Genomic DNA, 15040 nt, shown 5'->3' on the forward strand with positions numbered 1-15040 from the left:
GTCTTTAATCTTTTTGATGGTGTCTTCGTACCAAGATGAAGATAATCTGGTGGAGACAACAGCAATACTTCGGGAAAGAGCGTCTGGGACAATGTTGTCCTTTCCTTTCCTGTGTACGATATTCATATCGTATTGTTGTAAGGTTAAACACCATCGACTACAACGTGATGCCGTTTTCCACTTTGTTGTCATTATGTGGGATAATGCTGACGAGTCAGTGATCAAAGTGAAGTGGGCTCCTTCAATATACCCTAGGAACGCTTCGATCGCCAACAACGCCGCTAATGTTTCCTTCTCACACGCATGATAATTACGTTGAGGGGTGGTAAGTTTGTGGGAGAAATAAGAAATCACCCTCTCTGAGCCATCTTGCTCTTGAGTGAGTATACCGGCCACCGCTACATCGCTGGCGTCGGTCTGTATGCAGAATTCTCTAGAAAAATCGGGGCTCATAAGAATGGGAGCTGTAATGAGCTTTTCCTTTATTGTACTAAACGCTTCTTCTGCTCGTTCGTTCCATCCGAGAACCTTACTTTTCGTTTTCAGTAAGTCGGTGAGTGGAGTCGTAACACCACTAAAATCCTGAATGAATCTGCGGTAGTAATTACACATACCTAAGAATCTGCGTAATTTGGTAATTGTTGTTGGGCGCTCATATTCGACTACGGCTTTAACCTTATCGGGATTGGGACGTAAACCATGAGTGGACAACAAATAACCTAAAAAAGGCAATTCGTTGACACCGAATTTAGATTTTTCTAAATTTATCGCTAAGTTGGCAGCCTTTAGTCGACATGCTACTTCATTGAGCAACATTGCGTGCTCTCCGAAAGTCTCACTTACGATGACTATGTCATCTAAATAAACAAAAACTCGCGGCTCCAGTTCACCGTGCCCTAACACTTGGTCCATAAGCCGGGATAAGGTCGCCGGGCTATTGACCAAACCAAAGGGAAGTCTGGTGAACTGAAACATTCCTTTTCCTTGGACGCTGAAGGCGGTATATCGACGCGAAGAAACTTCAAGAGGAATTTGTAAGAATGCTTCAGACAAGTCTATGGTGCTAAGGTACATAGCTTGAGGCAATTGACCTAAAATTCTTCCAGGGTGAGGTAGTGGGTACGCGTCTCGCACCGTGCGTTCATTTATCTTACGCGCATCAAGACATAAGCGGACTTTTCCTGTAGGTTTAATGACCGGAACGACGTTGAGAGACCAATCCGAGTGACACCTTTCGATGATTCCTATTCTGAGCATCCTTTCGAGCTCTTCTGCAACCTTCTGCTGGATTTTTGGTGAGACAGTGTAAGGGTACTGACGAACAGCAGGCTTGCTTCTCCATTCATCTTGAATTTCTATTCGATGGGTAATAAGGTGGGTTAAGGGTATTTCATCCGGGATGGCAACTTTGAAACGATTTTTAATCTCTTCCAGTTGGTTTAATTCTGTTTCGGACATATTTGACCGCGATTCTACAGGGGTTGGGTTCATTTCATCTATTAAAGTACATTGTACAATGGAAGGAGAAATACCGAAGCGCTTCCAGAAGTCCATCCCAAGAATACAATCAAGCAATAAATTTTCAATGACTAGTGTTGAAATTATTCGAACTTGTTTGTCAAAAGTAAAAGGTATGTACAATTTTCCCAGTACTTTTAATTGTGTTCCACTAGCCGAACGAATTTCGATAGGAGTTTTAACAATTTGTAACCTGGCATTATTTAATTTTTGATGAATTCGGTCACTGATGAGGGTCATATTACTACCTGAATCTAGTAAACCGTTAGTGCTGTAGCCATATAACTTTACTTTGGCATACGGTCTATTATCATTTGGAACAGAATTTGAAATAACATGTACATTAGGAGCATCTCCAGAATACATTTCATCAGATGTCGGCTCCCAAAATTCGAAGGGAGTTATTGATTCCTCAAATGAATTTACGCAGATGACGTTGACGACCGGCGACTTTCGACCGTCTGAAACCCGTTTTTTAAACAAAACGGGCAATTTTGGGTGTCGAACCCTTTAAATCCGCACATTCTACAGAAGAGACCTTTGTTCAATCTACATTGATCAATAGTGTGGTTAGTAAATCCGCAATAAATGCATTGGTTCATTTCTGGAGGTTTATGAGCAGCAATCAAGCTGGATATCGATCGAATATTATTGGAATTTCCTTCCAAAGGGTTTTCGTCTCCTACTGGAACTTTTGAATCAGTATTATTTTTAAACGAACCCTTAGGTTTCGTGTTTGAATTATACTGATCCTTATTTTGTTTGACATTGTTCTTGTTATGATTAGGGGTATTGTTGCTGACATGAGATTTTTGTTTTCCAACATCTAAGCGTGTGTTATTATTTAGTCGTGGGTTATTTTGATTTTTATTCTCTTGCTTTTCAGGTCTCGTATCGTTTAAAACATTGGTTGATTTTTCGGAACCAAACATTTTGTTATAAAGCGAAAAATTTGAAGCGTCAATTTGACGACCTGCGTCAACTAATTGTTGTAGATTTTCGGTTGGTTTCCATAGTAAATACTTTTTGTAATCGCCTCGCATATTACGTTTCAACACATCCAATTTCTCAAAATCATTCATCTGTGTGGTCATCGATCTAAAAAGTTTTTCCATGTCATAGTAATACTCTTGGAAATACTCGTTTCGTTGTTGCCTTCTTTGATATATTTTCGAACGCACCAGAGAGTCTAACTCTGGGTGAACGAACGATTTTCTCAATTCTTCAACCATGTGGTTCCAGTCTCTTAAAAGACCTTTAGAACTCATGGACATGAACCAATTCAAAGCAGGACCCGTGAATAAGTGGAAGGCTGAGTCAAACAACTCTTGCTCTGAGATTCTCTCAGCGAGCGACAGTTGCTGGACCAAGACTAAAAACTCATTCAGATTACTGCCATGATCTGTTCCCGCGTATTTTTCAATTTTCCATTTCGAGACCGGTAACGATTTGTGACTATACGGAGCATGAGGTGTAATAGTTGGTAGACGAGGAACAGCTGAAGAAATCGAAGGAACTGATGAGATGAACGTTGTTGGAACAAATGGGCTTGGGTTCGGTCTCGGTGGGATGGAAAATGCTTGCGAAACCACCGGAATATGCATTGAGTGAGGAACCTGCGGTGGATGATATGGTATCGGTTGATAGTATGGATTGTAATATCCTGCAAAACTTGTTCCATACGTATTGGGATATCCTCTAGTTTGAGGTGAATTTGTTGAACAGAAAACGTTAGAGTTTTGGATGTCATTGCTATAGACCGATGTCCCAGGTAGATAATTTTCGAAATAATTAGACGTTGTGAATGCGATCGGAATTCTTGGAAAAGAAGCGGCTACAGATGTATGTGTGCTAATATGATCAACCGAGCTCACTACCGGTGGATGACGAAAGCTAACCGATGTGGTAACTCTCGGTACATTCAAAACATTCACCACAGCGGATGGTGGATTCAACATTGGAGTATTAGAAATTGTTGTCACGTTAACCGATTGTGTGGTTGATATGGTGGGTATCGATTGTAAAGTATCCTTTAACTGAGTATTGTTTTTGTACGTTCGCAACAAATAAAGCTCATGTTCGAACGCTAACATGGCATCTCGCACATCCTTCTTAAAATCACCTGATCTATTCGAAGGATCCATGCAACCTAACCTCCGCAAACACTGTAATAAATCTTCGTCTTCTGGGTCTAACAATGCGTTAGCATTCTCATTTCCATCTGATGGATAATGTGTAGGTATCTCAGAAGGGTTCGTATTCGGAACTGAATATGATGTAGTAGCTGGAATTGTTAATAAATCTGATGCAAGAATGTCGCTTCCCGCACTCATCGTTCTTTGACGATCACGCTTATTGTAAAAAAATGATTCAACATATCGTAGACTTTTTCGAGCATTTCTTTCAATCTATTCTGAGTAGTTTCGTCAACGCGTGAAAATAATCTACTTATTCGTACTCCTAAATGTAGTAACGTTGACTGACAACGTGGGGGAGCTGTTTGCGCACCAGTCAAACTGCTCACTAACTGGTTAAATTTATCTACACAATTCGAATAATCAGTTTCTGGATCAAGTTTATACATAACCTGCCACACCGTATTCGATTGCTTCTCATGTTTTATAGCTTCTCTCAAATAACCACGTTTCCTAACCATTTGGGAGCCATCTTCGCAACTTATTCCTCTGATCTGTAGCTCATAGTCTAGCTCGTCTTCGTTGAGAAAATCAACCCGAAGATCGCGCAAATGTGCTTGTAAATCGTCGAGACTACTGATCTTGTTGCTCTCCATCTCTATTACTCAGTGAAATGAGGCAAAACGGAATAGACAAATTTACTCGAGCTGAGCACGCTAATCTGGAATTTCTAGAGACACACCAAAGTAAAACCGATTTGTATCTCGCTACGCGACTGTGATTGACTTCAATTAGAATGCTACACAATATATAGAAATGAACAAAAAGTGGCGTCGTATCGAACCACGTGATTTCAATTGTTTTAGAGTAACCTGAGTTTGCATGAAAACAATAGATATTATTTTGGCTGCTTTTTGTAACACTTTTTTTGCCAGTTTGCAAATGATCAAACGGACATCTCCAACACTTGGTGCACTGTAAAATTGGAATCAAATCTAAATCCAATCACGAAACCTGTATGGAATTCGTGAGTCTCCCCTAGCGCGGTAAAAATTGTGGGAGAAGCCACACAATTTTGTACTTTTTTTTTTATTTCACGAGGATCGCCAATTGTAACTCACGAAGACTTCCACTCGTCTCCGATGCGGACGTCTTCTTAAGCCAGCCAAGCTAACTCTCACTCAATTATTCTCAGGGTCGACTAAAACGCGCTAGTGGAAACTCACCTGTCCCTTCTCTATGCTGGAGCTAATCAAGCTGAAATCAATTTCTTTGGTGCACACAAGAAAATATCGCAAGCAAAATGTATAGAAACGAATCAAATAACACTTTATTCCAGAATCCGATGACAATTTATTTATTGAAAAGATCTAAACGGACTCACTCGCTCTGCTCATATCTGCTTCCGTCGTTGTTGTGATACCGTCACCACGTAGTTATTACCGGCGGCTGTGCCGGCTTTCAGAGATCTGCTGCGCTGCGTTTTCCGGTTCCCAACCGGCAAGATGGACGTCTTCGGCTGCTACGTCTTATAATTCCGACTCTGGTCGGAAGATTAGATGATGGTGGTTGGTCGTATGTTGGTGAACGACCTTCGGCGACCTGGATAGCGGTATGTGCATTCCGAGAGGAATTATCTCGGTTTTGTTCACTCGCGACACCTTGCATTCACGGTCGGAAAATACGTAAATGTGTCGACTAACTAACTCTTCGACCGGATGCGACCTCTTCACCTATTAGCTGGCCTCGACGTTAGCTATGAGGAGGACCAGGGCTATATGAAAATAGCCTTACTAGCAAGGCTCACTATCTTCGCGCACTGTTAATGTTTTATTGAACAAAACCACTGTTTGCTAAAGCAATTAAATTGCTGTTAACACTAGATTCACTAAGAAATTGGACTTGCCGAAATTAACACCACTTTTTGCCTCGCTAATCCAGGAATAAGAGAGCGTCGAGTGGGCTAGAGGGCCTTATATAGCATTCCGGATCCCGTCCTTACAAAGGATCGTACGATGCGTGGCGTCATCACGCATCAATTGTGGATTGCGCGCTTTGTGCTCAGTTGGATGCTGTGCTGGTATTGGTATCGACTCCACTGATGAGTTTAGCAGAGATGTGAGCAGTGAAATCCGCCTGTTATCCCTGCGCTAACTAGGTTCGAATTTTCAAATAACTCTACACTGTGCTACCTCCTGATTGGCTAACCGAAATGAGTTCCGTCTCACTTAACGACACATCATTCTTTTTGCCGTGCTGCATGTTCCCCGGTTTTTTGGAATACGTTGCGTGACGACGAAACTCATAGTAGGTTGCCAGAAATTTGAATTCAATTTTAATTTGATTTGCGAAATTCGTTTCTGTTTCTTTTTTATTTAATTTGTTTTATATAATTCAATTACTTCTTGTGCGGTTATTTATATTTACAAACAATATTTTGTTTTTCATTGATGTCAAAACTATCACCAAGCGAGTGATCTCAGCTTGTAAGCTTTGAAAAAGGTTACAACACCCTTATCATAGTTTTCGAACGAATAGGAAACGTACGCAAATCCCATCCTTGTTTACGTACGAGCCATTCGTCGTATTTTCAATTTACAGTCGTACTAGATCAAGTTATTGGTATACTACATTATCGACATCGTTGACAGTTAGGAGGTGTTTTCATATCGAACGTGTTAAATTTATAAATTGATTGTGCAAAATTGTTAAACGCATAAAATCTTCTGCAAGAGGAACTAAATTGGCCTATTCTAAATTGCGAATTGCCGGCTATCATACTATTAGACATACAGCCCGTGTATACCTGCACTATCCGCTATACGAATAATCAGCTGTTCGCATTGAGAAAATCCCTGCTCTGCAACCGCCATCCGGGAGAAGCAGATGACCATATTGTGTCAAATTTTGCCATTTGGACCTGATAAATTGAGAAAAGTCTACAATCCAAAAGGTTTCAAAGTTAACTCGAAAGACTATGGATTTGATAGAAGCGAAGGTATGACAAACTATATGAACATAAACCGGACCTAAAAACGATTTTAATTGGCTTTAATCAACTTAATTAACTTTCGTCGCTCCAAGGTTCCGTCACAATTACGAGTTTACCAACCGAAATCAGCATGTTATTATGAAAAAACTTCATAAGTGCAGATGAACAACAACACCAAGATACAGCAAACGAGGAAGTGCCAAAATGGGTGTCGGCAGGACCTACCTCTCGCCTGGACACAATCGAACTTGGTGGGTTCGACGAAGATGCCTCAATCAACACCTCGTCATTTTCATTGGAGAAAGCAAAAAATACCGGTAAAAGATCCGAGAAACCTATATCGTTTTATGATGAATCACTATGAACAGGCGCAAGGTGAACGTGGTAACAGTATCTCGAATTAGAGTGACACATCCGTACGTGAACATGATATTGAAAGTGTTGCTTCATCCAATACTAACTCACCACCGCCAGCTCTTAGCACCCCGACAAAATCAAATGACCGGTGAAAAGCTTAATGATTCTTACCTTAAATTTCATCAGCAACCGAGGCAAGCTAGCCTGAATATGAACAATATGACCTTTGAGGAATCCATAAAGCTTGATTCGTTGCTTGAGGCGAATAAAGCAACAAACATCAGCTCTCCAGGTTCGCACTTTAGCAAATGGTTCAGCAGACGTAATACGTATGATCAGTCGTTCGGTTCAACTAATGAACTAAGACGATCGCAACCAAACACCGCAGAACTACCATCAACGTTTTAACCGAAGTTAATTTTTTTTTTTTAACCGAAGCTGCATTTACCATTGCAGAAATGGTTATCTCTTACAACATTCAAATTTAATGCTGTTTTCTACTATATATTACCGTTCCACGTGATCACATTTTTACATGTTTGTGGTTGTTCTTTTTTATTTTATTATCTTTTATAATAACGTGCTTCGTTTCATCATTGTCACATTGTTTATGCAAGCGAAATTTTTATACAAATTCTTACTGTCTGATTTATATTTTGCAAAATTGCATTGATTAATTTGTGGTAGATTTTCCCACCATGTTTCTTAGTATAAGACGATTGTTTGTAAATTACAGAAACGAATGTTCATTCTTTTTGTTTTGTTATTTTTTGAGACTGCAATCGCTAAATATTTTTTGGAAAAGCCGTTCTTGACGCTCATCACCAGCAAGCGTTAGCATCTCGTATATTGACTCAAAACTGTCTCAATTATTCTCATGTAAAACTTTTACCCCTAACTTTGCGTTCGAGGTCTCGTGTTCAAGTATCTAGAAACAACGGCAGCCAAAGAGGAGAAATCGAAGAGTGGTCTCGATGGGACGCTACCCTACAGAGGTCTGCATTCTCGTCGAGAAAATACTCCAGAAGTCTGTTGGACGGTACCCGGAACAGACGTGCTCACGAAGATTCTGGATATAACACAAGCGATGGTGGTTTCGACGGTAAGCGTTGGTCCCAGGAAAACTCGCACGATAGTGGCGGTATCTATTCGCCCAAATGGTCGCCCATTTCAATTCAAACAGGCTTCAGTGGGAAACCACCACCATTCAAAACAACAACCACTAGCTTCAGTGCACCAACAGCAGGAACAGGTACAGCTGGTCATTCTAATGTGTCCTCTGTTCTCATCTGCAGGTGCAAATGGTCTTTCAGGTCTGCTCAGTGGTGGTGACATAATAGGTTCGAAACATTTTGCCATCGTTTGTTGAAGGTGCCAACAATAACGGCAACAGTACCACTTCGACACCTAACAAACGACCGGTGCAGAAAGTCATCGCTTCGCGAAATATATCCACATATCAGGCGGAACAGTCTACTAACCATCTGAAAGGGAACCATCATCTCTCGATGAGTGCCGCCTCGGTGGGATGTTCCCCAATGAGCAATGGTAAAATACCCATTCCTGATGGCACCCCGATCAAGATGACCGTGTCCAACAGCAGCTGTACGGATTACGCATACGAAATTTGTCTTTTGAATTGTATGATTGCAAACAAATGTTACAGACAAAATATACTTGAATCTAAAAGTCAAATTGTTCGATATTTATTTCGTCTAGAAGCTAAGCCCGCAATAGCGACATTTCACTTGGAAAGCATTTAGGTGGACTTGTTTCACGTAGGGAAACATTTCCAGACGAGTGTAGTACTCCATTGTACTCCATACATTCACTCCATATATTCTCATGTCGCTTCCTGTGAGTTTCTAGGGCAAATTTCTGCTCGATAGATAATCCACATGTGTCGCATACAAGTCGCGATGCTCGAGACGTTTGTGTTTGTCCAACTCTTTTAGTTTCGAATTCCATGTCACATTGGAAATTGCTTCCTTCTACAATGGGTTTTCTTTATTTTCAATAGATTTTACCAATGTGAAAATACTCACTCCAAATGTTTCTCCATATGAGCGTCGAATGTATTTGGATAATATGCTTATATTTGTGCTTTGAACAATGCTGCGAAGCAGCTGGAAGATCGTCATAATTTCACCATAACCGATGTTTCGTTGATGCCGATGTTTAAAATGAAAAACATCTGTCATGAATGTCGATAATGAAGTTTACCCAAACAAATCTAGTACACAGAAATACGGCCGTAAATGAGGATAGCTTTTTCTTTGACGACGTATCGTATCCGACGAATGAATATACGGATACGGTCGTAAATGAGAATAAGGGTGATAGTGTCGCAAATATCGAGCAAAATAAAGAGAAAATCCGATATATTTTACAGTACTACTATGACAAAGGCAAAAATGCATCTCAAGCTGCCAGTAAAATTTGTGCAGTTTATGGACCCGATACAGTTTCCATTTCCACCGCACAACGATGGTTTCAACGTTTTCGTTCTGGTGTAGAGGTCGTCGAAGATGCGCCACGCTCCGGAAGGCCTGTCGTCGAAAATTGCAACAAAATCGCTGAATTAGCCGAGAAAGACCGGCATAGTAGCAGCCGTAGCATCGGCCAAGAGCTGGGGATAAGTCATCAAACCGTAATTAACCATTTGAAGAAGCTTGGATTCACAAAGAAGCTGTATGGGTATCGATGTACGATGTATGGGTCCCACACACGTTGACACAAAAAAACATCTTTGACCGTATCGACGCATGTGAATCGCTGCTGAATCGCAACAAAATCGACCCGTTTCTGAAGCGGATGGTGACTGGCGATGAAAAGTGGGTCACTTACGACAACGTGAAGCGCAAACGGTCGTGGTCGAAGCCCGCTGAAGCGGCTCAGACGGTGGCCAAGCCCTCATTAACGGCCAGGAAGGTTCTGCTGTGTGTTTGGTGGGATTGTCAAGGAATAATCTATTATGAGCTGCTTCCCTATGGCCAAACGCTCAATTCGGACCTGTACTGTCAACAACTGGACCGCTTGAAGGTAGCACTCATGAAGAAGAGGCCATCTTTGATAAACAGAGGCCGTATTGTCTTCTATCAGGACAACGCCAGGCCACACACTTCTTTGGTGACGCGCCAGAAGCTCCGGGAGCTCGGATGGGAGGTTCTTTTGCATCCGCCGTATAGTCCGGATCTTGCACCAAGTGACTACCACCTGTTTTTGTCCATGGCGAACGAGCTAGGTAGTCAGAAGTTAGCCACAATAGAGGCCTGTGAAAATTGGCTATCCGAGTTTTTTGCCAATAAGGAAGCGAGCCTCTATAACAGGGGTATTATGAAGTTGGCATCTCGTTGGGAACAAGTCATCGAACAAAACGGCGCATATTTGACTTAAAACAGATGATTGTAACTAATTTTATGAACAAATGAAAATTCAAAAAAAATACCGCAGGACTTTTTTGACAGCCTAATAATTAGATCCGCTCTGTATTACCTATTCTGAATAATTAAGAACGAATATTCTTGGTGTTATTTTATGACTGAATTTCCATCGTACTAATTGCAATTCTTTCACGTTCATTTGTTTCCAATTTTCTTGCAGTCAATCTGAACCAATTACAGTTGATATGAAAACATTGTGAGGAAATGAATCCGAAAGGCGGGAACATCCCTTCCGCATCGAGGAATCCAGCATACAATGCAGCAGCTCTAGAGAAAATTAAGAACGACTTGAAATCTTATGAAGCAGGACATGGATTCCAGCAGGTGGGTTTCGCTGAATATTCTAAGGCAATAGTATTTAATTTGTAGGAGAAATTTGTTTTTTTTTAATTTTGACGTTGGACTATGTCTTTGATTTCTATACAGGAGAGGTCACTCTACGAAAGATGTAATGATTCATTAAGAGTTTTCAAACGCATATTACTCAAAATCGTCATTGCGACATATAAATACGTTAACATGCACGGGTTAATGAAAAAAAAAACATTTATTTCACTTCTTAATCACTACAAGGTTGTATACATAATGCCTGAGTTATTCAAAGGTGATTGCTTAAATAAACTAAATCTGCGATGGTGGCGTCTATGGACTTTGATCGGGTGGCGTGGTTGATGATTGATGATGGTCCGGGGGGTAAGATTGGACGTCCTCGGCCAATTGTTGAGATTTTCCTAGTTTCTTCATTTTGACTTTTTGTTCGAATGGGGATAACGAACTGTAAATACAACTTTTTTCCTGCGAAAACAGATAATCGCTATTGTTATAATGATGAAAGTGGTGATTGAGAAGCTTCCGAGTATTCCGTAAAACCATCTTCTATGTTCGAATTGCTGTAATACAATATGTTCAATTCAATGCCGATTATTCATCGTTTGCCAGGTTAAAGTCGAGAAGTTTTGTTTGTTGATTATGTACTTATTTAGTGATAGTCCTGGGAATATTCCAATTAATTGTTTTGTGTTGCTGATAATCTCCTCGGAAACGAAGATCTCGTTTTCAATTTGGATGCTACATTTTTCGAAATTTAGGAGGAAGTTTCCTGTTAATATTCGAATATGCGGTCCGCAATTCGAACTAATAAATTGAACTATCCAGGGATAGTAATAATGTGATTGCATCCATCTCTTTCAGTAGTATGGTGTTGATTGAAGTATGATGATCGATTAGTCGATTGATGTTGTTCGTTATTGCTGTAATTCTCTCGTTAATTACGTGGTTCACTTTGAGTTGCTAATTTGATTGGTCGATTAGGTCATTTAGGCTGCTATTGGTGAGGCGCAAGTTTTCCGCGTCGGGGCTTCCTGCATTCCCTGCATTTCCAGGCTGTACCAATGCTGTCCCATCGTTTCTGTCTTCTACTTTGAATAAGTTTCAGTTGAATTAGGCTATCATCTGTTTGCTTTTACATATGATTAGATCTGATATGGGTGAAGATCTATCTATTCTTCTTGAAATTTCTAAAAGCGTTTTCTTCCAGAATTGTTAAATTTATTGGGTGTACAATGTTTATAATACCGGTTTGTATATAACAGTGTTTCAAATGTAATAGTAATATTGGATCCTGATTAAGATTTTTAATTTCTAAATGTTGGAAATGTTTTTGTAGAAACATACAAAATAAAACTGATAGAATTAATTTATACATGGTTGGTTGTCTTTGATTCTCTTTATTTTGTTCTTTTGTCGTTTGATTTTCCTACAGGTTTAAAATGTTTTTTCAGTGATTTGGTAAGCTTTGGTTTGAACTGATCTGGGATCTATTTTTTTTCTTAGATTTGGTTTTACAAAAACTTTCTGTCCTTCAATAATGTTGGGTGGATCTTCTTTTTTGTTATTGCTTTTCATCTGTTTCTGTCTTGATTTCTCTATGTTTATTTTAGTTTTCGTGAAAATTTCGTTAGCTGTACTAGAAATTTTACTACATTTCTTTGGTTGAACAAGATTTCGTTCGGGGTATATTCTGTTGTTGAATGTACGCTGGAATTATATAATGAGATAGAAAGTGCAATTAGTGTTGGTGTGTTCATATCTCTAAGTTTATGTTTATTTGTATTGTAAATTTCTATAATGATTGAATGTGTCTTTTCAACTTGCCCATTACTTTCTGAGGATGAGGCGTAGGTAAGAGATGTTCCTAGGTTATTCAACAAGTTTTTTAATTGAATGGATCTGAAAGTTGTTTCGTGATCCGTTACGATTGGTGTACCGAAATTACTAAAGAAATTTGAAAGTGCGTTTTTTACATCAATAAGGTTTTTGGTTTCAATTGGAATTATTTGCGCGAATTAGGAAAAAGAATCAACCATTGATAGAAAATTATAGGAATTTATAGAAAAAATGTCCATATGAACTCTCTCCATTGGCTTTTCGGTCGATGGTCTCGGGGATAATTTGATATCATATGGCCTCCTTTCGTATTTATGGGTATTGCAGATTACACATGCGTTGATTGCTGCCTTGATCTTGTTGTGTATCTTTGGGAAGAAGTATGCTCGTTTAAGTTGACTTTCCACCTCCGTTATTCCGCGGTGTGCTCTTTTGTGATCAGTAGATTTTGCCTTTCTTCGGTTCTGACGTCTTCGACTTGATATGCTAAAATGATTTTTGTAAGATAGCTGGATAAGATTAATTAGATTTTCTGGAGCTAAAATTGCGGTTTGCTTCCCGTTATGGTATTTTTTTTATGAATTCTGTAATAGAGTTTTCGTCGTAGTCATTCATGCTTATTGTTGTTCGTCTATAATTCGGGAATGATGATCCTGATGCTTCTATGTCGAGAGTCTTGACTGTCGGAATATTAATTGGTTTCTATAGTAATTGATCGGTTTTTTTTTCTCTTTATTATAGTGATTTTCAACACATTTCGACTGGTTCGTCACTTTTACTTCCATTTTTGGAAGAATGTCGTGAGTTCCCAACACGTCTCTAACAGGAACATAGGGTTGTCTTCCTTGGACCTCAAGGGCATTCAAAAGGTACTCTCTGGCTGCGTAATTATCCGTACATTGCCAAACTGCGTGATCGATGTCATCGTAACCGTTTCCACACCGACAGACGTTGCTTTGAACAAGATTTATTCTGTGGAGATGCACATCTAGCGAGTAGTGGTTGGACATAAATCTACTCATTACACGAATGAAGTCACGACTTACGTCCAAACCTTTGAACCACGCTCTCGAAGAAACCTTTGGAATAATTGAATATAACCACCGCCCAAGACTTCCAGTGTCCCAATCGGTTTGCCAACTCAAGAGGGAACTCTGACGCAGTAATTGGAAACATTCATCGTATGAAATCTGTCTATCAAACAATTCGCCTTCCTGGGCACCACCTTTGCGAGAGTGTCCGCCTTCTCATTGCCAGGAATTGAGCAATGAGAGGGGACCCAAACAAAGGTTAACTTATAAGATCTTTCGATCAGTGCACTCATCTGCTGCCTCACTTTTGTGAGGAAATAAGATGGGTGCCTACTAGTTTTCATCGACTGGGGAGCCTCAAGCGAACTGAGACTATCCGAGAAAATGAAGTAATGGTCTGCAGGCTTGTTGGAGATCATCCCCAATGCGAAGTCGATTGCTGCCAGCTCAGCAACATAAACGGAACAAGGTTCCTGCAGTTTACGGAAGGCGCTTAAATTTTCATTGAAAACACCGAAGCCAGTGGATCCATTGAGGCGAGACCCATCAGTGAAGTATCTTTTCATGCAATTGACTTTTTGGTACTTTCGGTTAAAAATACGGGGAATGAAAGTTGGTAGAAGCTGATCTGAAATCCCAAGTATTGCTTGTTTCATCGACAGATCGTATTCAATTGAGGAACTGCTGATGGTGAAGTGAGCCCGGTCTGGAGTAAACGATGGAAGACAAATATCTGATGTAATATAGTGATGATAAATTCTCATAAACCGAGATTGTATATTTAGATGAAGCATTTTTTCAAAGTTTTCAATCACAAGTGTGTTCGTGACACCGCATTTCACCAGTATTCTGAGAGAAAGTTCCCAGAATCGGTTCTGTAGAGGAGTTACTCCTGCCAGAACCTCGAGACTCATGTTATGCGTTGAGTGCATACAGCCGAGAGCTATACGCAGACAATGATGTTGAATTCGTTCCAATTTTAGAAGGTGACTTTTAGCTGCTGAGAGAAAGCAGAAAGAGCCATACTCCAGAATAGATAGAATAGTTGTTTTATAAAGCGTTATGAGATCTCCCGGATGAGCTCCCCACCACGTGCCGCAAATCGAGCGGAGAAAGTTGACTCTTTTTTGACATTTTTGCTTCAAATACGTAATGTGGGTATTCCAAGTGCATTTTGAATCAAACCAGACACCAAGGTACTTGAAGGTCAATGATTGGGTAATGTTTCTGCCCAAAAGCTTAAGTGGCAATTGGGCTGGGACCGCTTTCGAGTAAACACTACCAGTTCTGTTTTCTGCGGCGAGAATTCTATCCCTAAGTTCCTTGCCCAATAAGACAAGTTATCTAGGGAATTTTGCAATGGTCTTTGTAAGTTTTCGGTATGGGGACCGCTGACGG

General features: G+C 40.1%; 1 protein-coding gene across 3 annotated transcripts in view; it reads left to right on the top strand.

Moving 5' to 3' along the window:
- LOC129761775 (serine/threonine-protein kinase LATS1) overlaps positions 1 to 15040 on the top strand; it is a 315887-nt gene that overhangs the window by 51977 nt on the left and 248870 nt on the right. For all 3 annotated transcript variants that reach the window (XM_055759536.1, XM_055759534.1, XM_055759537.1), the window contains one exon: positions 10606 to 10769. In XM_055759536.1, the coding sequence (XP_055615511.1) occupies positions 10650 to 10769 (120 nt within the window). In that variant the 5' untranslated portion in view covers positions 10606 to 10649. The remainder of the gene's footprint in view (positions 1 to 10605; positions 10770 to 15040) is intronic.

The sequence above is a fragment of the Toxorhynchites rutilus genome, chromosome 1, assembly GCF_029784135.1.
Source record: "Toxorhynchites rutilus septentrionalis strain SRP chromosome 1, ASM2978413v1, whole genome shotgun sequence".
Classification (NCBI taxonomy): Eukaryota; Metazoa; Arthropoda; class Insecta; order Diptera; family Culicidae; genus Toxorhynchites; species Toxorhynchites rutilus.